This window comes from Dunckerocampus dactyliophorus, chromosome 3, assembly GCF_027744805.1.
Source record: "Dunckerocampus dactyliophorus isolate RoL2022-P2 chromosome 3, RoL_Ddac_1.1, whole genome shotgun sequence".
Classification (NCBI taxonomy): Eukaryota; Metazoa; Chordata; class Actinopteri; order Syngnathiformes; family Syngnathidae; genus Dunckerocampus; species Dunckerocampus dactyliophorus.
Window position 1 is genome coordinate 8,374,104 of NC_072821.1, and position 27,183 is coordinate 8,401,286.

The 27,183-nt window shown below is 40.6% G+C and overlaps 1 protein-coding gene across 3 annotated transcripts in view; it reads right to left on the reverse strand.

Annotated features, from left to right (window-relative positions):
• ush2a (Usher syndrome 2A (autosomal recessive, mild)) overlaps positions 1-27,183 on the reverse strand; it is a 186,853-nt gene that overhangs the window by 49,827 nt on the left and 109,843 nt on the right. For all 3 annotated transcript variants that reach the window (XM_054771236.1, XM_054771237.1, XM_054771238.1), the window contains 13 exons: positions 22,738-23,072; positions 21,901-22,056; positions 20,832-20,995; positions 20,299-20,508; positions 18,445-18,647; positions 18,262-18,374; positions 17,943-18,162; positions 17,389-17,557; positions 17,095-17,316; positions 7,439-7,662; positions 6,037-6,310; positions 1,805-2,002; positions 1,536-1,690 (listed from right to left, as the gene is read on the reverse strand). In XM_054771236.1, the coding sequence (XP_054627211.1) occupies positions 1,536-1,690; positions 1,805-2,002; positions 6,037-6,310; positions 7,439-7,662; positions 17,095-17,316; positions 17,389-17,557; positions 17,943-18,162; positions 18,262-18,374; positions 18,445-18,647; positions 20,299-20,508; positions 20,832-20,995; positions 21,901-22,056; positions 22,738-23,072 (2,643 nt within the window). The remainder of the gene's footprint in view (positions 1-1,535; positions 1,691-1,804; positions 2,003-6,036; positions 6,311-7,438; positions 7,663-17,094; positions 17,317-17,388; positions 17,558-17,942; positions 18,163-18,261; positions 18,375-18,444; positions 18,648-20,298; positions 20,509-20,831; positions 20,996-21,900; positions 22,057-22,737; positions 23,073-27,183) is intronic.

The window sequence follows — 27,183 nt, forward strand, 5'->3', positions numbered from 1 at the left end:
CCCAAACATTATTATGAAAGTCAATACATTGGAATATCTGAGGTCCCGAGTCGTGCAATTTGGAATTTGACCGACATTTTCAGGAAAAAAACCCTAGTAACATTCCAACTGCTATAACACATATAAGCAGTTTGGACATTGCTTAAGACCTCAATTCAACACGTTAAGTTTGAACTTCTGTTAATGTATTTAGATTATTTTATTGTTTTTACATGTGGCTATTAACAATGGTAACAGTATTTTGCACTTGAATGACGGGTAAGAATATTAAAATGTCTAAAACATTTGGATGATGGTGATATTTTGTGCCTGGTACGTATTATTATTACAGTATTCCCATTTCCACTTCATCCATTTTTCAACAGAAAATTAATATCCCACATTAGTTCCGCTATGTGAAGGAGACATAAATGGAAAACGATGTTAACTCACAAGTGGAGTAGTGATTAGTGGTTTTCTTTCAGGGAATGGGACAACGCATGGTTGGCATTTGTAAAACCAACAATATCCACTTACTCTAATAATGTTTGCACTCAGTCACTCAGTGTGACTGAAAACTGAAAGGACTGTCATGCATGCTCCATGAAGTTCAACAAAACCAAAGTTCCACAGGACACGTGTGATATATACAGTACAGCTCTCCAGGTGACGCATTGGCCTATTTACGCAACTTTTCAGCAAATAATATTAATAAGTGTTCAATCAGCTATAAAAGCAAGACAGACACTTTTCAACAGGAGCTTTCATCTGTGCTAAGCCGGCGAAATTAATTGTTGTGGTGATATCAGCTCAGCTACAGCTAGAGAGATAGCAGAGGGGAGTTACTGTGTGAAGCTATTATGGACGCTATCAGAAACATCAGGTAGACTCAGCAAATCCACAGCTTCCCATACAGGAGGGAGAGCACATGCAGCTTGTTCTGACACGGAAACAGCAAAACATCCACACAGGAGGAAAATATGAAGAAAGAACAGTACATAATAGTTGCAGAGAGTAGGATAAACCAAGGTTCAAGAGGCCTTTACGGAGCTCAGTGCAATGTTGCCTACCTTCAGCTATTAAGACCTGAACGACAACAAATTAAAACCAGAGGTAATGAAAACTTGTGTAAACTTCTTAGAACATTGTTGAATTCCTTAGACTTTCTCTTTGTTTGTTCATGTATTGGTCAATTCAATGACCGCTATTAATATATAATTCCATGTTGCTAAAGAGAAACTATCAGCTGCAGTCAATCATGATCACTAATGAGAAGTTCAGGCTTGGGTTTGTTAGGTTAAAAGACATTCAGGAACCTTCAGCACCACTAATTAAAAAATGGTATGTACAGTATGTACAGTATATATTTGTATACTGTATATTTGAGCCTTTATATATAACTCTAACCCTGTGTGACTAAGGGAAAATCCAAAATAAATTAAAACGTTATTGATCGTTGAAGATGTACGTTGTACGATGTGTTGCAAACTCATTCCACTATTTTGCACAGTATTGCACAAAATACCACAGACAGAAAGACACATAGACAGTCTTACCTTTGTACTATCAGTGCAACCAGCCCGGTTGCAGGCCCGTAGCTGGTAACTGAATTCCTGGAAAGGCCTTATCCCGCCCATGTCTGTAAACGTATATTCATCGCCACGGTAACGTTCTTGTCCATCACGCAGTATAACATAGTGGGTTATGATGCCTGACAAAATGGAAAAGAATAATAAAAAAAGTTTCTTTAACTATAAGTTAGTGACCTCGACAACCATGGGCGACTGGGCCACCATGGGCCACTATGAATGATGAATAAACACACCATTAGGCCTAGCTGGTGGTTGCCACTGCCACTGGATGACGTCACTTCGTTCACCCAGGCGTCTCCAGCGAGGGGGGGGCACTCCCCATGGTTTATCTTCACTGGTGGTCACCGTGGTACCATCACTAGACCCCCTGCCAAAGCTGTTCCAGCCCCTTACTCTGTACTCATAAGTGGTGAAGGGCTCTAGGTCGGAATCTAAAGGAAGTGGAATAAATAGTACTCAGTGGCAGATAGTAGCAGGGATTTATTTGAAGGAGGTGTCTATTTGAGAGGAGGCTTTTATTTCCCAGTTGCAGTCCGTCGGTTGATTGACTGATGCTAGTGCATGCAACTCATAGCACAGCGAGCCTGTGCAGGATTAGGCAAGGAAAACGCTCATTGGCCAAAATATTAGCACTACATAACACTGACGCGTACAGTGTTATACCATTTCAAATTATAAATAATAAATAATTAACATATTTTTAAAAAAGTAAAGTACAGTAGGAGCAATTATTAATTAGCAGATCCTAAACATTATGTACAGGAGTATACATGTACAGGACTATATATAAATACCAATGTACTTGCTCACACGCATATGCGCATCCCTTTTAAGAGAGCTAAGGGACCACTGCTGTAAATGAAAGCATGTTTTAACCACCAGACTGGGACTATTGTCTCTGCTCCTGTGAAAACTCAGGCTGCAAAAACACACATGCAGTGACATGCACATGCAAATGAAACACACAGGGTGTGCCACCATAAACAAACACATGTCTGAAAAGTGTTTATGTATTTGATTAAGAAGTGATTCTTGTAAGTATCACCATGTGTGTGGCCCATACATATTTATAGCACACTTGCTTGTGGGTGATATAGTTCAGTCTTCTACCTAAGGGAAGTATAGCATGATGCCCGGTGTGTGCATGAGCAACATCTGGCGTATGGTGTGTGGTGACAGCTTTATGTGCCTCTGCCCAGATGGTGTCACAGCATCGCCGAGAAACTTATCGGAACCACCTCATGGACACATGCACAAACACACAAAACAATAGAAACACAGAGAGAAGCACATGTTCTTCAACTCTAAATAAATCACACAAAAAATGCATTTGTGTATAACCAGTCTTAATCTAAAACACCTAAATATCCATATGAATAATGTTAAGTCAGATTCATTTTCACATATTTGGATATACTGTACAGTATAGTGGAATGAAAAGGTGTTTGCTCCCTTCCTGAGTTCTTATGTTTTTGCATGTTTGTCACACTTAGATGTTTCAGATCATCAAAGAAATTTTAATATTAGTCAATGACAAAACAACTGAACTCCAAATGCAGTTTTTAAATGAAACTGTGTGAAAAAGCAAATGTAAATTCTAAAGCCATTTTTAAAGCTTTGGGACGCCAGCAAACCACAGTGACAGCCATTATCCACAAATGGCGAAAACATTGAACCTTCCCAGGAGTGGTCGGCCAACCAAAATTACCCCAAGAGTGCTGTGACGACTCATCCAAGAGAGTCACAAAAGACCCCACAACAACATACACAGAACTGCAGGCCTCAATTGCCTCAGTGTCAAGGTCAGTGCTCATGACTCCACCATAAGAAAGACAACGGGCGAAAACGGCCTACATGGCAGAGTTCCAAGACAAAAACCACAGCTGAACAAAAAGAACTTTAAGGCTCGTCTCAATTTTGCCAGAAAACATCTTGATGATCTTGATGATGAAGTCTTGGGAAAATACTCAGTGGTCTGATGAGACAAAAGTTTTAAACTTTTTGGAAGGTGTGTATCCCATTACATCTGGTGTAAAAGTAACGCCGCATTGAAAAAAAAGAACATCGTACAAACAGTGAAATATGTTGGTGGTAGTGTGATGGTCTGGGGATGTTTCGCTGCTTCAGGATCTGGAAGACTTGCTGTGATAAATGGAAACACGAATTCTGCTGTCTACCAAAAAATCCTGAAGAGAATGTTTGTGACCCCAATCTGAAACCAACTTGGGTTCTGCAGCAGGACAAAGATCCACCACACACCAACAAGTCCACCTCTGAATGGCTGAAGAAAAACAAAATGAAGACTTTGTTGTGGCCTAGTGAAAGTCCTGACCTGAATCCTATTCAGATGCTATGGCATGACCTTAAAAAGGCGGTTCATGCTAGAAAACCCTCCAATGTGGCTGAATTACAATAATTCTGCAAGGGTGAGTGGGTCAAAATTCCTCCACAGCGCTGTAAGAGACTCATCGCAAGTTATCGCAAATGCTTGATTGGAGTTGCTGCCGCTAAGGGTGGCCCAACCAGTTATTAAGCTTATGGGGCAATCACTTTTTCACCCAGGGCCATGTACGTCTGGATTTTTTTCTCTCCCTTAATAACAAAAAGTTTCCTTTAAAAACTGCATTTTGTGTTCAGTTGTCATTGACTAATATTTAAATGTGTTTGCTGATCTGAAACATTTAAGTGTGACAAAAAAAAAGAAATCGGGCAAGGGGAAAAAAACACTTTTTCACACCACTGTATATTAGAAGTCCCATCAGACTAATAAATAAGCATTAAATACTAATTGAAGTTAATGACACCGGTGTACAACACTGACAGAATTACAGCCGTGTGCACTGACACAGCTGCATTTGTCTGAACAGCACTGTTGCCGTACAAAGGAGGAGGAAAGGAAGAAATACCTCTCTAAAATACAGAAAGACCAGATTCAACAAAGGTGTTAAAGGAAAAATAGTGAAACAAAAGAAGCAGAATATACATACAAAGTTACATGAAGTAGGTAGATTCACATTCATACAGTAGCAGTAAGACTACAGCTTCGCTAGGAAAGAAAAAGGATCTCAAATATTGCAATGCCTTGGACAGAAAACATTCAATAATTCAGAAAAACTTTCGTACGGTGAAGAAATTTGTGGCTGATTCAGATGACAGCCGGGTTTGTGCTGATGAGAAAGGTTTCCTGCCAGACAAATGTATTGAATCAAGAGAGCATCTGCTAAAAAGCCATTACAAAGCAGCAAACAGGTATTTGAAGCTGCTGGTGCCTCTCAAGTCCCATGAACCTCAGGGTGTAGGATCCTTCAGAGGCTTGCTGTTATCCATAAACCTACTAATTGGCCACCCCTAACAAATACAAATACATTAAGATACATTTTCAAACAATCGTGTTTACTAATGAGGGCCGCGTAACCTTGGGTGGTCCGGATGGATGATTTAGAGTATGGCCAGCATACAGTATCACAACAAGGCTGCGATCGGAATCACTGGGAGAGAGCTGGTAGGCCCACCCTTATGGTCATTGAAAGTGTGAAAATGACGTCGGCAAAGTAGGTAGAGTTTCTTCCATGGTACACAATGAAAAACCGTACTTTCTGTAGCAAAATGATCTTCATGCATGACAATGCACCATCTCATGATGCAAAGAACACCTACTTCTCTGTCATTAGCTGTTATGGGCATAAAAGGAGAGAAACTCATAGTTTGACCCCCTTTTTTCCATTGACATCAACCCAACTCAGAACCTATGGAGCTTTGTCAAACAAAAAAATCGATGAGGGCGAGAGGCAGATCACAACATAACAGCAGCTATGGGAGGCTATTCTGACATCTGGCAAACAAATTCCAGCAGAAACGCTCCAAAAGCTCACAAGTTAAGTGTAAGAATTGTGAAGGTTATATCAAAGAAGTGATCTTATGTTAACATGTAACTTGGCCTGTTAAAATGTTAGTGATTGAAATTGTTTTTAAAAAATTTTGTTTATAGCTCCTGCACTGTGGCCCCATCCCATTACACTTGATACTGCATGTAAGTAACTGCAATGGCCAGCCTCACAATCTTTTTACAGAACAAACTATTGTAATTTGAGTAAAAATGCAAGTTGGCAGGTCAGCAAAGATCACTTTAACTTTTTGTACAAATAAGGAATACAGTAGAATACACCAACAGAGTCTCTTTGGCCGACTAGTCAGTGCTGCATACTGCAATGGCTAAATAAATAATTCACAAATTAGTAGCAGCAATAAGTACAATGTAGAGCAATGACAAAAAAATGACAATTTTACAGAATTTTCAGTGAGGTGGGTAAGTGGGTGAAGCTGTAGTTTCACTGATAAATGATACACTTCGCATCTTTAGTATTGCTTTCAATATGTTTATAAAAACTACACCTATTACCACGAACGACTGAACATGAACTCCTATTTGACATTATTCAATACAACACCATCTAGGGAAAATTACCTGTATAGCTATGTCTTTTGGCATCTCCACTGTACACTACCTCCTCATGGGATGGGCACAAGCTCCCGTCATATCCCAGTATGCTACTTGTGTTGTCATGCGGGTGGAGACCTGTGATGAGGCCCTCGGATGTGGTGTTGACTGCGTAGGTAAGGTCAGCTTGTGCCGACAGAACCCACGTGCAGGCCGTCATAGTGGGGTTGATGTCACAGGAGCCGCAGTAGGCTGTGGAGGCTGCAGCCACCGGGCACACGGCACCCTGCAAACAGCCACTCTGAAAAGAAGTGGGAGACATACTGCATGAAGTTCACACTCCAAAATCTTGTTCAAAGTCTTCACCGAAGCTGATGTAGTTGCACAGTTTCTGATATAGTTTCTACCATTTTCACTGCCTGTTGGTGTAATGCCCAGATGTCCCAATACTAATGTATGTATAATGTAAGAGGTAAGGTGTGTGTTTGTGTGAGCTATGTCCATGCAATGACCTTAATGGCATCATTAGAGCTAATGGGTTCGTACCCTTTGTCCCCTTGTGCAATCATCTCAGTGTGTGTCTATGTGCTTGTGTCATGCTGACACCACATGACCCCAGATGATGAATGGAAGATGGACCAGTCACCATCCCTGATGTGGCAATGTGTGTGTACGGTACAAGAAAGTCTATCAAGTCCAACAGGATTTGACGATGGCCAACATCTGTTCACTTGGTGTTCCAAGTAGAAATAAATACTTTAAATAAGAGCAAAATGTATGTTAATAGGTCATAACATATCATAGACCTCCAGAGGTCATTAGCAGCACACAGACAACATCATCAATCTGATTGGACAGTTCTTGTTGAGAAACAGTCCAGCATTTTGTAAGCATTTAGCTTTTACAGATTTTGTTTCAGAATAACATGATTGAAAAACCGAAATGACCCAAATACTAAGACAATATTTTTTTTCCCTAGAAAAAAAGTGTCAACTTATATTAGAGGTCTCAAGATTTATGCACGCAAACCATCAGGTGCCGCCAAACGACTTGTCCCCAAGCGAGTCAGAGCTATTCTCCCTGTCACTCACGCACACCAGTGTTGTGGACACAGAGACCCGCCCGCGTGTGCCCCAAAGGTTGGACAAGTGAGCAAACAGAGGAGTGATGATGCAAACTTTAGGATAATGGTGATCAATGAAGCGGAGACATCAAACAACTGTAGACAAAAGAATGTAGTTTTTTTCATGCAAACTATCAGTTGTTATTTCACTAGAATTCAAAATTGAATTGAAAAAAAGTAATTTTGTATTAAAAAGTGTTTTTTCCAAAACATTTCTCGAAAAAGAGGGGTCGTCTATAGTGTTTGGGTCAATACATGCAGTGAATTGCTAAAAGTAGCACAAATCCTTTCACAAATGTACTGCACCTCCATCAAAAGGTCTGGTGTAGGCCTGTTGGCACACACATGGCGCTGTGGGTCATAACCAGTTCCACTGCAGCATTCTTGTTCTTGAAGTGCGACCTTTGACCCACAGCACTGCAGTCTGACTGTGGCATTACCAGTAGGGTGAATTGTGGGAACTCCCTCAGTGCCGACGCAGCAGAGAGAGGTAGAAGAGTTGATGTACTCTTGACCACAGCAGGAAAAACCTAAACAAGAAAAGAAGTGTAAATGAAAGTTGTTGTGGGAAATCAGTTTGATGATCTAACTTTAAAGTTAAAGCCTCTAATCCAAAATTTTAGATGAGCTATTTTCCTTCTACTTTCATCTTTTTTATTCAGGCTGTGACTTTGGAGGGAGGAAGAGTGTTTTCAGAGAGCCGCCATTGCTGGCAGCGATAAGTAATGCCTGTCGGCCACTAATTCACCTCCAGCAGCAAGGTGACATTTAAAATATATACGCTCGGTATCACATTATTTCACTACACTAAGTGGCAAATGTATGGCATGGATTATCACTACAGCTTTGAGGAAACTTGTCTGATCTACATGTTTCCTTACATTTTCACGACATACGTACATGCTGCTCATTATTATTAAAAAGTGTATTCAACACAATGTTTTGCATGTGAAAATGTAATACAAAATGAAACTAAAATAGAATATACAAATATAATAACAATACATACATTTACATAGAAACTAAAAGAGGCTTTTCAAGAAATTAAATTGGAAAAACAATCCAAGTAAATACAGTACAGTAAATTTTCTATTAGCTGACAGCAATTAAACAGAATATAAGTAGCTAACACATATGAAGCTTTGATTGCAATATAATATACTTCAATACCGCAATATATTACATAAAAAATAGAATTATACTATTCAAGATGTTGAGTATAATGTGTCCTTGTGTGAGGAAAAAAAGGCACAGTAACGTTAAGCTCATGGTATCTCCAATGTGTGATTTCTGAAACAAAATGACAGCGCCTCCGTTTAAAAAAATTCTCAGGACAAATCACTGACATACGCCTTTATATTAATTATTCTAATTTTCATATCCAACGTACAGACTTCAGGCCGAGCTGTTGCGGACAATGTTGCAATGTTATGGACTACTACGTGACAAACTGTAGATGGCTGACATTGGTGTGTGTTTGCGAAAGGTGAGGTCGCGGATGTGAGGGTGAAACAAAAGTGAGAGGGAGCTGAAGACGGTAAAACGTCTCTCCTGTGGCCCTCGTAATTACCCAGGTTGAAGCAATCAGGTTACTGAGACATCAACACAGCTTAGCTGAAGGGATTGTCATGCTTTGGCCTTCCAGTGGATTAGGGCCATAATATTGTCCTGCAAGAAGACTGAGTCAGCAAGAAACCTGCTGTGAGGATGCATTGGAAATTGAAATGAGCAAAGCATGGCAAGGTAGACTAAAATATTCTTTACATACTTATGACAAAAAAAGACATTTGAACCAGTCAAGTAGTCAAAGCTTCTCATTTTAAATACAAAAATTTGCATCACTAGCTTCTAGTCTGGTGATTATTCAGTTTATGGTTAAAATAATGCAACTTTCATGAGGTGTTTAGTAAATGTATCCTAAGAGTTGATGACATGCTGATCCGCGGCACCATCCACCTCCAGCTGTGCTGCTCATTTTATTTGACAGCAGACATTAAACACCAAGTCGTTGCTTCGTGTCATGGCCTTGTCCTTTAATGGGGCAGCAGCTAGTTGCGGCGTGATAAGTAATCTATTGTCAAACACCTCCATCAGTGTTCATGCAAATGCAATGCTGTGTAGCTGCCATGAAATGACACAATCAGTGGGAGAATCTTCTCTCCTCTCCATGTTGCCTGTATGACAGGCACCGTGTGACAGTGAAAACGCACAAGTTTGTGATTGTGTGACATAAAGGCGGTGTGATGGCGAGTAACTCACTTAGCCGCGGCAGCTGTTGCGGAGCGGAGGCTCGCTGGCCAATTCCCTCAGCGCCTTACTTCAGCTTCAATGACGAGCAAATAAACAGCTCAACACTTTTCCAAATAGCTTTTCTACACTCATCGCTCGTCTTCTCACCATCATCACCTTTACTCTTTACTCCTCCATTTCATCTGAGTGCTGCGGGCCCCCGTATACATGTAGACTCTTACACTGTATGCTACTGCTAAGGATGGACTGTATTGCAAGGTATCATCTTGGGAGCAAATAAAGATAGCAATGGTCAACGATAAGCATAATGTACCCCACTGGGCAATTGTTTATAACAGGGGTTTTTGAAGTCTGACACAGTGAGCACCCCTTAGAGACCAGAATAAGATTGAAAAAAATCTAAAAATCCTAGCCTATTTTGTAGAGTTCTCTGCTAAATCCGGATTAAAAATCAATTTTGCCACTGACATAACTGAAGTTAGTTGAGGGTTGGAAAAATGTTTTTTTTTCTTAATTTTTCTCAACCTGCTACGCCTCCCCTGAAGTCTTCTGCTGCCTCACACTTACACAAAACCCCTGATTTATGATGCTGTGTATGTTTGATCAAAGTTCAGGTTTCAAGTAAAGGGTCATCTCAAACGAAATTAAGTGTTTATTCGAAAGACATTGAACCTATGGTAAAATAAATCATAACTGCATCAAACTTGAAGAAAGACATTCAGGTTGTTTGGTCCATGTTGAGATCTCAAGTACCGTCTTGACCTGAATGTAAGACAACTATGACCCCTTTTTGAAAAATATTTTTTAAGATTACAAAAACGACCAACTTTGAAATCATGTTTTCAGTAAAATACATGTGAGTGACAGGAAGAAAAGCTGTGATGTGCTTGTGGAGAAGGAGTCTTTTTCAGGTGAAAATACAGTCTGACAGTACTGTTACTAATACACAGAATGTGAACATGATCCAGATAAAACTGTGACTGTTTATTGCAAATGGACGATTAAGGATGCATTCCCACTGGGCCAGTTCTGTCTGCACCATGCTTTATCCCTCCCTTTTCTGTCCTGTGCTGCCCTACATTCACACTGCACTGAGCATGTTTACAAACACACACAATCTAGACTTTTAGGCGTCAAGCATGCCCAAGTACAAATCCTGTTTACCTTAAAACTTTCTATAGGTACATTTTTCATCATTAATCCGAAAGCTGTACATCTTCATTTTCAATGTTGTGGATATACGAAAGTAATTTCAATGCACCAACTAACTTAACTGACTTCATACAGTGTGCATCAACTGTTTACCATACTGCTTCTAAACGGTATGTTTTCATTATCACACCAACAACAGATATCCAATCCCACTCTTTAGTAAGTGTTATCTGTGTGATAGTGTGCTATGCTGGTATGGTATAGGTTTTGAAACATGCATCCTGTGTTTTCTCTCTCCCTCATTGTAAGCCGTGTGTATTTGTAGCGTATTTGTGTTGACAACGATTTATCACACACCTCTTGTTTTCTCTCTAGCATCGCGGAACGTTCGGGCCCTAATCTTCAGATTTATGTCGGATTTGCATACATTCATTAACAGCGTCAGGAGCGCTGCATCAACACAAGGTGCTTAGACAACGTGAATTATTATTAGGGTTTCAGTCATTCCACTTAATGATAAGTCAATATTTAGCCCTGCCAATGAACTACTGATAAAAATGTGTACTGTGGATTAGGGTTATCCGGCCTCTCTTGGAGGCTAAAACCACTCAACAACTTTAAATAAATCAAAACAACACTTTTAAATAGCTGAATACATTACAACTGCTTTGGTTTGGAGAGAAAATACATGCACTTTGTGACATACTAACTACATTTAAAGGTCATACAGCTAACCTACATCATCATTGCCTGTTCATTGCCTACTTTTGAAACATGTCTACTCCATCAAAACAGGGTGTACATTTTTCAGTTGGAGTGTCACACACTGTGCTATATGACATGACAGTTTGACTTTCTTACACAACACATACATGCACGCATGTGCACGCACGCACGCACACACAAGGAAAGGTGGGCCTGCAAGGACACATGCATACAGTACGTGTCCACACATTTCCCACTTGACCACTCTTGTCATCATGATGTCTGTTTTTGTATGTCAACATTAGCAGGGATTTGTGTGACTTGTGTGGATATCTGCCGTAACGTACATATTTTTCCAGCATGTGTATACAGTATATGTTGAAATGATACATACAGAACTTTTAACCCTGGGGATGGTAAGACATTACTGTTGGAGGTATGCCTTTATAGAAAAAAAACATTCTGGTAATATGTAATGTAATAAGTAAAATCAAATCTGTTTTTATTTATATTAACCTTTAATTAATTGTATATTAGTCTGAAAATATTTGTGTATTAATTGGCAATTAATTTAATCTAAAAAAACCCCCAAGAAAACAAACTAAATACATACAATTAATTACTGCAGTAAAATAATTGAGAAAAAAAAAACAGATGTCAAACATTCTGGTAATATACTGTATGATGAGTAAAAAAATGAGAATTAACCTACTTATAATTTAATATTGTGGATAAAATTTTTTAACAAATGTAAATAATTGAAATAACTAAATACCAAAAAATGGTGTTAAAAATTCTGGTAATATACAAAAGGACAAATCTCTGTATCTGTAAATTTAATGCCACTTAATGTTGAAGGAATAACTGCAAAAATGTGTTAATTGAATTGAAGCAAACAAGTAATGTAAAACATTCTGGTGATGCAATAAGTAAAAATAAGCCTGTATATATTTATATTTAATGGCAATTAATTTAATAAAAAATAACAACAAATAAAAAATACCTTTGACAATATTTTAAATTGATGAAAGCACTAAAATAATTTAGAAGTGGAAATAAAAAACATTTCTCCTCAGGCTGACTGTCCTCAACTCTGTGCTGCTGACAACCTGGATTTATTCTTGGCAGTCATTAAACTCGATGTAATAGCAAATTCATCATCATAAGTATATTAACAGAGAGAGAAATGTCTCCCCGTGTTCATGGAGCACTTTATCTTAAAAAAATCAGCCAGACGCTGCCGTTTGGAATCCACTACTATTGGACATTTGCTGCCTATCATTGATGAGGAGATTTTGGCAGTGATTTACATGGACACAGGCATACACACAGATGCAAACACACACACACACAGACACAGACACGCGTGCACACACGCAAACACACGCACACAAACACATGCACAATGACTGATAGATTCAGTTGTTTCAGCATGAAACCATGTAAATACATTCAGTAGTATGCAAAAAAGCTTAAAAACAGAGGGAAGCATACTAGCACCAAGTAGGAAAAAAACAAATAAGCCGTTCACACTTGCACACACAAACGCACAAGCACACACACACGCACGCACACACACACACACACACACACACACCCACACGCATCCGCTCTCTCAACTCCACTCGGCTCAGACTGAGCAAGCTTAACTACAAGGATAATTTCCCCCCAGCAAATGGTCACTGTGCCCTTGAAAAACATATTTGATTATTACTTTTTCTCCCCCTCCTCTTTTTTTTTCTTTTAGCATCATCACAGCCATTTTCATCACGCGCTCTGATGATGGCACGGCAAGGCGCGTTAAGATAACACCCCGCCACTGCCAGGCTTTTAACACTTAAACGGTGAAAAGGGATATTCAGATTTGTCCTTGAACGTTTGGATGGGGCCTGCTGGGCTGGGACAGAGAGAGCGAGTCAGTGAAGGAGTTAAAGAAACGCGCACATTTTTTTGAAGATTGGCTCCTGAGGAAAAGTGAACTGGGGAGGCCATTTAGAGTGGCACGCACACTTTGGGAAATGGGGTAAGGCGGGGTCTGAAGGGTCAGTGAAAGAGTTAAATAAGTGCACACTATAAAGTGTAAGTGTGAAGGGGAAATGATTAGTGGAGCTCACACTGCTAGGGGACTTCAGGGGGAGTCAGGGAGCAATGGGAGGCCAAAGACACCACACACGTCCCTTTAAATACCATCTAATCTCACCTTAATCTTAGCTCAACATCTTACATGCAAACTCTGAGGCAAAGAGAGGAAAATGGGGGAAATGAAGACCTTAAAAGTTGCAACACATGAGGGAATGCAAAGGCAAACTGGGTCAATGTTTCCCTAAACTTATTTAGCAAATTTAGGAACGTGGTAAGGAAATTCATTATGTATTCACATTATATTGAGGGATGGATTATGAATCAAATTTAAAAGTATGGCAGACATCAATGTGGAGTCCCAATACTCGTTTACTTAGAATTTCAACAACATACATTATGGCTCTAAAATCCAGAAGTGGAACCGCTGTTGTGCATGATGCAAATCTTGTGAGAAGGGTTTGGCATGTGGCGTCAGCTCTGTGGGCAAACGACAACTCTATTTGGCTTTCTTGATGGCTTTCTGTTGTGGGCGAGCAACATTGGTTGAGGAAAGAGAGTGTTGTTGTGGCTGGTGCTGGTCAATGCGTTATAACAGTCTGCCTTAACAGTCCACGTTGCTGAAGCATCAAGAAGATTTTTTGAAGGTGCACGTTTGTTGCTTGTGGTGTGCACTCGTACATCTGGGTTTGGAGGACTGGGCTCAGGGCTTGGTTTAGCAGGGTGCAGAGTTAATAAAGGTTTTACCATCTATGATGTTTATGACTTGAAATTCGAACTATTCTGAGGTCAACCATCTCCCCGGAATAGATTGTGTTCAAACTTACACGTTCCACTGTATATAGGATCGGACACTAATAAACGCGTCTTGCAGAAACAAACTGCATATCATTCTAACATTTGACCCCATCTACAGTTACTTTGGCCATTTTGTATATATTGCTACTGTATACTACCACCCATCCATCCATCTTCTTCCGCTTATCCAAAGTCGGGTTGCGGTTGCAGGGGCAGCAGCCTAAGCAGGGAAGCCCAGACTTCCCTCTCCATGGCCACTTCGTCCAGCTCCTCCTGGCGGATCCCGAGGTGTTCCCAGACCAGTTGAGAGACATAGTTTCTCCAATGTGTCTTGGGTCTTCCTCAAAGCCTCCTACCGGTTGGATGTGCCCTGAACACCTCCCCAGGGAGGGGTCTGGGAGGCATCCTGATGCCTGAGCCACCTCATCTGGCTCCTCTCAATGCGGAGGAGCAGTAGTTCTCCTCCGAGTTTCTCCCGGATGACAGGTGCTTCTCACCTCATCTCTAAGGGCCGCTTGTACCCGCAATCTTGTCCTTTCGGTCACTGCCCAAAGCTTATGACCATAGGTGTTATATATTCTTATATTACTTCATATAATATTTAAAACGCAATAGGGTTCTGCCTTATCTGTAACCATTTGAAAATACTTAAAAAGATGTGATTTGTAGAAAGGGGGCAACACTGGATTAACCTTTAACCCTAAATACCTTAGCTATCATATCGTATACGCAGTTTCAAGATTTATTATTGCTTTGACAATGTTGTTGAAGCAGAACAACTCACAACAACTGCAACTGTTAAAGTGTTGACAGGAAACCTGTACGAATGTGTTGGATGCAGCATTTCCAACCCTGATTCTATTTGCTGTAATTTAGTTTGGTTGATTTGTGTCCCATATCAATTAATTCCAAAAAGCACACATGGATCCTGGCATTGTGTTGGTTTGACATTATATATAATGATTCATATTGTGCATGTGTGTGTGTGTGTGTGAGTGAGCTTCCCTACGTGCACACATGTGCATGCAACCCGGCGTATCTGTTGCCAGACGGCTGTCTCCTGGCATTGGCGTTCCCCCGCAGTGCGTGTGTATGGTTGTTGACAGTGTGGACGGTAATGTGTGATAGATCGCACTTCAGGGACCCCGTAATCACATCAGCCTAACCTAGTCTATCAGCTGGGCACAATGGGATACCCTTCACTCCTCCTTTAATCTGCTCCATCTAGTTCTTCTCTTACAGACTTCTTTTGAAGCTGTGATTTGAGTTAACCTGCATACATTTCATAGCATTTAAATGCTATTTTCATTGTGTTATTTAGCCAGACAAAATTCATCCATCAATTTTTTTTTATTAGAGTCACAGGTGATTTTATGGGCAACCATAGACTGGTCACCAGTCAATCACAGGGTACGTACAGACAAACAACCATTGACACTCACATTGACACCTATGGTCAATTTACAGTATCCAATTCATCTAACATGCAAGTTTTTGGGACGGAGGAGGAAGCTGGGGAAACCACAAGCACAGGGAGAGCATGGAAACTTCACATGTTCAGACTGAGATTCAAACCTGGATCTCCTAACGGTGAGGCACACGTACTAACCACTATACCACCGTGCTGTGCTTATTTATAACAGTGTATAATTTATTTTAAAACAGTACAAGTGTCTCATCACTAATGTGTCTCTCATTAAACGACAAAACCCTCAATATGGTGCAAGGAAGTATTGTGACTGACCTGTGCCAAGGTTAAGCAGACTATCCCATTATAATAGGGCGAGCATGTTGTTGTGGGGAGGGTCTTGAAACAGACGTGTGGGGTCGAGGTTGCATAGCATGGCCCCAGGGCTCCCCCACTCCACAGCGCAACCGGCAAATGGCCCTTAGCCTTGCTAGTGCCGCTAGCCCTACGATCCATCAAACCATATGCTCTCAATGGGGAAGCTAACGCTAATGACTGATGAGTGGCTGTGAAGAGAGGGGGAGAGGGAGGGGATGGGCAAGAGGAGGAGGAGGAGAGGAAGAAAGGGTGGCAGCATGAGGCCAGAAGATGCAGCAAGGAGGTTAAAGAGAGTTTTTAAGTTTAAAGAAGTTACAATATCCTTTGCATATGTAGGTAAATAGAGAATATAATTTGTAATACCATAATGATAAACGGTTATGTTTGAAAACAAACAATTTTATAATGGACATACAGCAAAAATACCTGTAAAATGATATTTTTTTCATTTCTGTTTGGATGTTTGCAGGCTGATGGATAACTACAGGCTTGTCCAGTGGGGCCATTATTTATTTGTGATTAATCAAGTCCAAGTGTATCCCTGGCACACAACACTAAGTGAACCCCGCAAAGCATACCCTGTTGACACTCTATGTGCGAGTGTGTGCATGTGTTTGTGTGTGTGTGTGTTGTGAAGGAGAGCAAAAATTTGTGTATTATTTGTCCTGCTGTGTGCTTGGCAGTGCCCTCAACTGAGCCATCCAGAGTGTGTTTCATCATCATCTGCCATGACAAAGATGTCTAATGACACACACATTCACCTATATGCACACAAACACACACACACAGTCCCATCTGTGCCATGGTATCCGGGTGCTTGGGGACACTGCAGGGGGAAAGAAAAGGGAAACGACCCCACGTTCTTGCACCATGTGTCTTCCTGTTCCCCCAATGCTTCATACTTCTTTGTCATTTTTTTCTTCCTTTTCGACTCTCTTATTCAAAGGTTTAACTATTATGACAAGATTCTAAATGTGGGTGAGCACCAAATCGCCCCTTTGTTGACACCCACTTTATGCAGATGCATTTGTTTTGACAATAAAATCCATTACATAGCAAATAATAAATTAAGTAAAGCTGAGTACTGTCAATAAAAAAGGAAAAAAATATGCACTTTATATGCATAATAGGATATTTCCTCCTCACCTAAACGCCCTTAAAATGCAACCTTCTATGTATTTACTACCCTCACCTGGAATGTATGTATGCACTTGTCCCTTCATCGCATCACCACAGCAAACCAGTGCATCATCGACAATGCGGGCCCCGCAACACTGGACCCCGTAGCCATCGTGGAGGCTCCCACTGCAGCACAGCTGGCCACCTTTGGTGGAATAGGGAACACCCCCACAGCAGCTGTCCCCCTGCCCCACTGAGACTCGGCCCTGCGAGTGGTCGGGGCAGCAGTATTCATCTACAAACGCAAGGTCAGATGAAGGGAATGCTGTAAAGTCAAACAAAGTAGAAGACACTCATGGAAACTCACTGGTGTTGACTTGAACATAGTATGCTCCACAGCACTGGTGGTCTGGAAGGGGTGGCAACAGTTTGCCATTGCAGCAGACTGGACTGGAGGAATTACTGAAGCTCAGGTAACGTCCATCACAACAGTAATGGTGTGGCATCTTACTGAACAATATTCCGGTGCAGCAAACCTGGTTAAAAGGTGAGAAAACGAAGTATAAGAAAAATCCCCAAAACACAATCAGTCATTAGCAGTAAAAACAACTTGTTGAAAAAAGCAGTTCCAAAGGTCAGCACTTGTAGTACAACATATAATCACTCAAATATTCAACATGTTCACGATCTGCACAAAAAAGATGTTGCTGTCGGATGCAGCAGATGATGCAGCTATAAATGTAAATCCACCTTCAAGACTACATACGTTTAATGGAGATGTTGAATTGAAATGAAGGTTGATGCTAAATCCACAGTAGATTATCACAATTTCTGTCTACAAATGTGTGTACAATTGAGTCAGTTTTAAAGAAAAGCAGTAAGCAAAGAAAAGCAGGAAGAGAAAACAAAGAAGCTAATCACCTGTGCATCAGGGTGGAAACATGACATCCCACACACACGATAAGTGGCTGGACACTGCAGGTAGGAGCAGCTGAGCTTTATGCCGCCTGCATTTTTCCCCACAGAAGGCATGCCCCCTGCTGATCTTGAGCCACATGACCCTAAGGGCCTTCTGAGGACTTCGTAGCCCAAAATGATTCCATTTGGTCTTGCCGGAGGGAACCAGTCCAACTTGACATGCCTGCGAGAGAAAATGACAAAAACACGGATGCAGCCAGTGAGGTGTGGATGTACTGTACGCCATAGTCAGATCTACTATTCAAAACACAACAAATATCACCTTGGACCCAGTACTTGTACAAGCGGTGTGGCCATGTCAGCAGGTATGTCCTCCACAGTAATTGTTTGAGTAATATTACTCCGAACACAAGCATACACAGTGCACACCTCCACCTGAAACACACAGAACTCTCACATACTTTCTGTGTATGGATAAAGATACTGTATGTCTAAGTGTATGTACCTGTATGTTGTAAACAGTAAAAGGTAGCAAGTTGCTCAGCAGGTAAGACCCAGAGGTGTTGTCTACACTGCCACGGAGGCGGTCGTCCACGTAAACTTGGTAAGCAGTAATAGCTCCGTTTGCTTGTAGAGGAGGAAACCAGAGCACACGAACGGTGCTGCTGTTAACTGGAACTACTTCTGGGGCCAAAATCCCATCTGGCTCTGAGGATTGGTGCACAGACACAAAACATTAGTGATTCATGCAGATTAAAGTTGTACAGCGTAATCAACACACATACTGTACTGTAGTGGATGTATACTAGGCATGGACGTGGAGTAAAAATGTCAGGACAATGCAACATTGTTTGCCAGATCTTCATTCTACGCTGGTTTGATGACAGCTCTTAAAAAGGTTTGCACAAAATTCACAAGACAAACACTTTAAAATGCCATAAAATGACTCAAAATTTGAGATTGGTCAGGCCAGGCTTGTAAAGCTGTCAAACACCTGTGAACTTGAAAAATGCAAATCTACAGAGTGCTATAATCTGTCGTAATATCTCTACCTCTCTGATTTATTATACTGTACAGTGTGAACAGTTTAGGGTTCAGTTATCCTTCACACTGTGTGCCCAAATAAACTTAAGAAAATTGACTGACTTAATAAAATGACTAACTTGATAAAATAAAATAAAATAAAATAAAATAAAATAAAAATGAAAATCTAGTAGTTCTGTGTTTTTTTGTGTGTGAAATGGCAATGGCACAGATAATTCCAAGTAAAAGTGCACCTAGCAGGTAATTTAAAGGCAAACCTAGGCTGCTATACCTTTCATTTACTGCAACAGGAGGACATTATCAGTACAATACAATAGTTGAGTAGGCCATGATAAAACTTGGTGGGATGGAACTGCATTAGTTCAAATATATTTGGCCAATGAAGTGAGTGTGTATGACGTCTTATGGCTGTAAAATAATGAAATTACCTCAAAGCTCCTGAATTAAGTTAAACGAGCCATGCTTTGCCTTTAGCACCTAATGGTTTTCTAATGTTTTTAATGCACTTTTTAGTACTCGGTTCAGATTTGAGATGAAAAGAAGAGCTTTCACGTGCGTTTATAATTAAAAAGACATAGTAGACAAAGAGCTAGAGAGCTGTGTCTGCCTTTACAAACATAATAACAATCATTTTCAGTTGGCATTACCAGATAGGTATTAATTCAACATGATCTTAATTATTATGGATGTAAATTTCAGTGATGTTCAACTAAACTCTCCACTGCATCATATTGAGAGCTGTTTATAACATTTCCTTTTTTAGCAACATGAAAGTCAAAATCTTAAGAAAAAGCTCTCAGACATCATGCAAGTCTAATCCACTACAAAGTACACTGCAAAGATGTACATAATGAGATGGAGTGAGTGTTTCCTTTTTATTGATTGTGTTCTTTTAAAATACAGAAACTTTAACCCCAGATAGAAAGCCTAAATAATAATAGCAGTGTTGCGATAGCTTTCCTCAGACATGTAAGTGGCCATGCTAGCTGTCTGGCTCTGGATAGTTTGTGTGTGTTGCCGACAAGCTTTTCTTTACAACACCTTAAATCTGCCTGGCATGCACAGTCTGTATTGATTTCATGCCTCACTACATGTATTTAACATCTCCTGTGAAGTGCAGAGACAGTGAAATGCACATTAACACAGACACTTAGCAAAAGTGTATTGAATTTACACACTCAACGCCATACCGTCACTCACATTAACACTGGTAAACAACAGAACTTCAACACGCACACACAGCCAAATTAATTATCAATTCCCCAAAGCTTTTTGGCCATTTTTATTATCAATAAGCAGGCATTAAATCACATACCTCCATCCTCAGTGGTGACGTTAACTATTGACTTTGTTGTATTATGTGCTCCATTAGAAACGTGTAATGACAACATGTAGGTGGTCATGGGCCAAAGGTCAGTCACCACTGTAGAGAGGCTTTCTGGGGGAAAAGCCAAGTTTTGTCTTGAGTTGGCAGAGACGACTGTAAGAAAGTACAACTCTACTTCACCCTGCAGGTCGTGCAAAGCTGAGGAAGAGGAGAGAGCAGGGTTAACATGGTGTACAAGTTTATCAGTTTTATGTGACATTGTGTGCCTACATATGGGCAGGCACACTTGATTAAGTAGACCTGCACAATCTAACAATACTCTAACAGCTGCTCAAAATTGTGCCATAAACATATAAACAAAATTGCATGATCTTAGATGACAACAGTGTACCCCACTGGGCATCATTCACTTGTTTATGATAGGCTACTGCATAAAAAGCAATCAGGTTCTTTAATAAAGTTGGCTCCAGTGAAGGATAAAATTTATGACAAAATGTCAATTAAGTCCGTAGTCATCTTACAAGGTGGTGTCCAGTTGGCATGAACAGCCGTGTGATTGACAGCGTGTGCAAACAGTGATGGAGGATGGAGAGGAATCCCAGCCATGGTGACCGCTGTGATGATTTCTCCTGAAGAAAAGCCCACGTCATTGTGGACCACTAACTGATACTGGTAGCGGGTGAATCTGTTGAGAGATGATGGCAGCGTGATTATAATGTAGGTTATGTTACTACATTACTAGAAGAGAGGAAAAATGATCATTTCCTTAAAAATTGAAAGACAAAAAAAGAGAAATATAAAGCTAGTTAATACATTACAGCCTATCGCAGCAATCTACAGGCCTAACACAAAGTTGAAGTAGAGAGGATTACATCAAAGTAATATGTTTGGATGCTTAGTAAATGCTATTTTATTTTTAAACTTTAACAGTATCAATAAATCGATTAATTGTAGGTTTCTAATATTTTGAAACGGGTGGGAGAATCTCTCTCTGAATGTTCAAAACTCCTGTTTCCATGTCAGTATATTATTGAACAGAATAATGGTGTCCAGAGGAGCTGACGTCTTGCTGTTTTCTTTCAGCAGCAAACTAATTCAGACTAAATCAACGGTGCCTCTGCTGGTTGCAGCCAAGTAGCAATCATTTTTCCGCAATTGCTTTACATCCCGATTAATCAACAATCAGTCCCACAAAATGCACAAACTTCTTAATAATTAATTAACTATTATGCATATCGCTGCTTGAGATATTGTGAATTATTTCCTCCAAAAAGTGCTGCCTGGTTCAAAAGTATGTCATTTGATGACTTGAAGCACAAAAAAGATAGTAAGTCAAAAAAGTACACCCAGAGTGGTTTAGCAAGCAAAGAGAGAATTTAAAAAAAAACACATCAGCTTCCACCAAGTGCCAAACTGAGATTAGGGGGGGACTCTGTGTGAAAAACAATTTAATTCTTTGGAATATTTGCTTAATGTATCTTTGAGCGGTATTAAAAAGATCTGCATCAGCAGCAACTCGCCGATCGGCTCTGCACACATGGCTGGCTGCGGTGCCGGCGTTTGCTCTAGAGCTCATTTCAGTAATCTCACCTGCTTAGGCCTTTATCTTGGTAGAACAATTTGGTGCCGGAGTAAACATGGAGCCAGCGATGGAGATCTTCAGAAGGGTTAGCGGATGGGGCTGTTACTATGGGGACTGCGGTGACGGCCAGCGGCTGGTGGGTTTTACGTCGCAGCAATTCATATCTGAAGGGGAAATTTGAATAAAAGAAACACACACAGGCATGCACATGCACGCGCACACACACACACACACACACACACGCATAAACACACAGGGTATTGGGTGTTCAGGAATGTGTTAACTCACTTGTACAGCTTTGTGTGCACGTTTGAGCGCACAGACACACCTAAATGACTATACACACACAAAAAAACTTGCACACAATTTTCAGTAGAGTCCTTATCGCTAATTTCCTCCTCTTCTGCCTGTTTTCCATGTTCTCTATTTGCTTATGTTCCCTGCATCCCGCCCCACCCTTCCTCTTTTGTGTTTTTCTGCAGGGTTTGTGTTTTCCTCTCCCCACAGTGATGCTAATTTCTGCTGTAATCAGAAAAGAAGGGCTTAATGCCACCTTTTAACCAACCCACTTAGACAAACACGCCGAGCTGAGCTGTGCAGAACACAGAGATGTGCTCATGCATTTTAATTGCCTGTAATGAACAACTGACTTTTTATATACAGAACTTGTTGCCACAAGGCACAGGTCAGAAGAGAAAAGGCATGGCATGGCATGCAAACCCTTATATGGAAAAGGTCAATCACCTGTGGTTCAATATGCTATAAATGATGGAAATCAGATTATATAATATATGCCACATATGACCCCACAAGACAATTATTGGATAATTTGTCTCTGTGCTTACCTGATGTTGGGTCCATTGGGCTTGCGTGGAGGTTGCCAAGAGACAGCAAGGAAGGATTCGCTGACAGCCACCACCGACAGGGCTGCAAGGCCTTGGGGGCTTGTGGCTAATGTTGTAGCTGGAGTCGGCAGACTTTCTGTACATCCTCCGACATATCCACCTCCCTTGGAGCACACCAGCACGGTGACGCTATAGTTTGTGTATGGAATCAAGTCTGTCACCCTGACAGCAAGCTCGGCTGTGTTGCCACCATTGTGGAAGATGCGCGGTTGCGGGAGACGGAGCTCGTAACCCTGGATCTCCCCATTAGGAATTAAAGGTGGAGACCATGTGACCTGCAACAGAATGGCAACGGTGTGAACCGGGTGTTGTACTTGTAAAATGCACTGGTTACATAAAGAGCACAATTTTCAGGAAGACTATACCTCTAAATTTCCACAAGAACATAAAACATAAACACCCAATCTTTATGGAGCCAATGCACACATTTTACACAGGAAAAATCTCATGGCACACCATGAAGCTGCCATGAGTTATTCTGTTGTATGAATAACAGGTGGATAAACAGGTTAATTATGTACCTTCTGCCATCTAGTGGAAGAACATTTCATTGTTCTGGCTGTCACTATGCGGCTGGGATAGGTAGATTATCAACAATTACACATTATTTGCAATAAATAAATATTCATTTTCTAAATTTTTTGTCAAATTGGATAATTTTCCACAGCACACCTGAGGATCTCTCATGGGAATCAGTGATCTAAGGATTAACTCCACAAGTCTTTCACTTTTTCTTCGACTTTTTGTGATGTCTTATATCCATATCCACATAATGATGACCATAGAACATAGGAAGGGATGCGCAACATAGCAACAGCCATGTTTGCTACAATATAAAATATAAAAGTTGTATATATATACTGTATATATATATATATATATACACATACACACACAAACACACACATTAGGCTTGTGAAAGATGAACGGATGCGACCGGATATCCGGTTTGACAAGCGAGAGATGTGGCTGCATTGGCAGCAGTTTCCTGGATCAAGAAGAGTCAGCCATAAATCCTTGGATTAATCCATTGCAAAAACATACACCGGTTATCCAAGACCAGCAACTGGTTGACAGTGCATCTTTTAAACAACACGAGAGCCTGGGCTGCCAGCAAAACGATTGTTGCGCATGAGCTGTAGCTTACCATGACTGAAGACGAGAGTGGATATACAGTACAGGTATATATAGCAGCAGCACGCTAGCTTGTCACTGGGATTTTCAACACACCAGCAAAACATACATACATCTATTTAATCTTATTTATTATGTCTTGTGTAAAACTAAAACAGGAACAACATGAAATTAAAAGCACTCAATGAACACAGACCCACCATCCACCAGTATGAGCCTGGAGCTTGTTTGTCAGAGAGGTTGTGCACCACAAATATGCACATTAGTGCTCAACAGCGTTATCAAATCTTACCTTTATGTATTCCCACATAGTATCAGCATTTGGGACCAAATATGAGGTGAAATAAAAACGGGAAAATACAGTATAATAGCATATCTGTGCAGTTTGGGAGAAAGTTAGATGGTGCGTTCAAGGACCATCGAACAACATCGCAACAAACAACATGCCTGAAAATTTCCCGCGGCCCGGTGGTTGTGGACCCCTGCCTTACAGCATGCTTGGGGACATGATGTGCTCTGTTACACATTTTAAAATACTGTATGAATGCGACTTTTATAGAATTGGCTTCTTTATTTTTTATGTAAGATTAATGTCTACAGATTAACGTCTACAGCCGCACCGTGGCTGAGGTTCCGCGTGGGCATTTCTGTGTGGAGTTTGCATATTCTCCCCGTGCGTGCGTGGGTTTTCTACGGGTACTCCGGTGTCCAAAAACATGCATGTTAGGTTAATTGGCAACTCTAAATTGTCCATAGGTATGAATGTGAGTGCAAGGGATTGTTTGTCTATATGTGCCCTGCGATTGGCTGGCAACCAGTCCAGGGTGTACCCCGCCTCTCACCCAAAGTCAGCTGGGATAGGCTTCAGCATACCCCTGCGACCCTAATTAGGATAAGCGCCAAAGAAAATGGATGGATGGATTAATGTCTACAAATATAATCAACAAATATACTGTATATATATATATATATACACACACACACACACACACCATATTTATGTTTTATATCAATCATGCTTCTTTTAGCACCTGTTTAACAGTTAAGAATTTTAAAATAAAACATTTAATGTAAAGTTAAAATAGGTTTTAAAATGGCAAGAGTTTTATTCTGAAACAGACTATTTTTTATTATGTACCATGGGAAAAATTGTTTCCAAAACTAAACAAATCATAGGTTATGCAGCATCCTTTTCACTGCTTGCTGACGACAGCAGAAAGCTTTTAGATGGATGAACTACAGGAAGTCATGACACAGTGAGTGAGTGAGTGTGTGTGTGTGTGTGTGTGTGTGTGTGTGTGTGTGTGTGTGTGCGTGGAGTATCTGCATCAGAGTGTGGACACCGTGTTGCTGGAGTCCTACAAAGTGTTGTCATGTGGGTGGCATCCCAGTGTGCATGTGTCATCACATGCCTCTGCAATCAAATCTCTCGTGGGAGAGATAACCTGACTTTGACTTGAGCAGACGATTCCTTTCATCACATTTAAAAACGTGGCGTGCACACACGTAGGCATACATGTAGATACACACACTCACACACGCATGCACCGACGCCATGCTAAAATAATGAAAGGCGGCCGGTAATGGAATTGCCGCATGCAAAAACAAAAGCTTGCAGTTGCCGAGCACTGCATCTGAATTGGAAGCTGTTCAGGTCGTCAGCATTTTAGGGGTAAGGATGAATTTAAGTGGCACACACAAATGTCAAAACGCACAAACTCATCTTCATCTTAAATGTGTTGAGTGAATTCAGTACATAGACATCAATGTTTCTTATTCATTCAAATACAAACGGCAGCCAATGCATGCACATGTATGCTTATCCAATCCATGTTAACAGAACGTGCCAACACACTTATGCACACAAACTGTCATGTACAATAAGTCATCAGTTCAGAGAGGCTTGAGACTTATGAGTGTAGGTGATTAGGTGGTCAAATGTTGATGAGAATATTACAAATGAATGTCAGGAATAATTATTTCTCATGCAACCTTGATATTCATTTAACAAGTGACACTGGGAGGTGATACAGGACACACACGCTCACACACACATGCAGCTGCATATGGACAGGGTCAGGCTGAGTTAGGTAGCTCATTTCCCAAAGTGCGTGTAGGGTGTGCTTTATGCTCGCAGTCATTTACAGATTGAATAGCCTGATGTAATCTGGAGATGGTGAAGACAGTGGAGACCCTCGGCTGACACACACCACAGGGGCTAAGGCCAGTACAGTCTCAGTACTCGATGTGTGTGTATGTTTTTGTGTATTTGAGCGAGAGAGTGTCAAATGATAATGTTGGCAGTGAGAGAGAGAACATGTGTGTGTATGTGTGAGCATCATGCTATTATTATATTCAAAATAAGAAGGCATTGGGAGAGTGCTTTTCAGCTGACGCTACAATTTTGTCCTTTCAACACACAGTAAGCGCCAGCAGAGTGACTTGAGTATGCAGGTCAATCCATGTTGACATTCTTTGCTTTGCAACCTTTCTGTAATATAAATACTGTATATGTAAATAGTCAGGAGTAGTTCAGATGTGGACAACAGATTCACTATAATAGCTATCATTAGATATTTGTTTTGCTTAAAAATGTGGTCATGAGTGTTTGCTTAAAGATGTCTAATTGGGAAATTTGTGTTTATATCAGCTGGTTTGGTGGCAAATGTTAAACAGACCTTAACAGAAAACATTTTACCCTGTACGCCTCTTGCACAGAAGATGCAGATAGATTAGCATGTAGACCAAAATAAAAGAAGACCAGGGTACACCAGAGAGGGTATGCCAAAATCAAAGACAAGATTAAATTTATTTGTCTTGTATTCAATATCACTGAAATAACAACTGGTAGATTGCAAAGAAAATGATTCTTGGCTCCTCAACAGTTTGATGACTCTGCTTCATTGATCAACATTGATCTCGCCAGATCTCGTCAGGTGTGTGTGTGTGGCAGGAAGAAAAGCTCTGACTCAAGGAGAAGTTGTTTGGCACAACCTATTGGTTTGTTTGTATACATCTCTCGACCCCAAATATGAGATGATGGTAATATTTAGGAAACTATGGTATTGTTGCCATTGTCACATAGCTATGTAGCCTGATACTGGAATAGTTGCCTGTATTATTGTATTTTCTGTTCTATTCTGTTAATGGGGACATTCTTTTATGATATGAGCTGCAGAAGAGACCATTGAGAGAATTAAGGGGACGAGTGTACTCAAAATCCTCTCTGTTGTCAAGGTCAATTGGTAACCA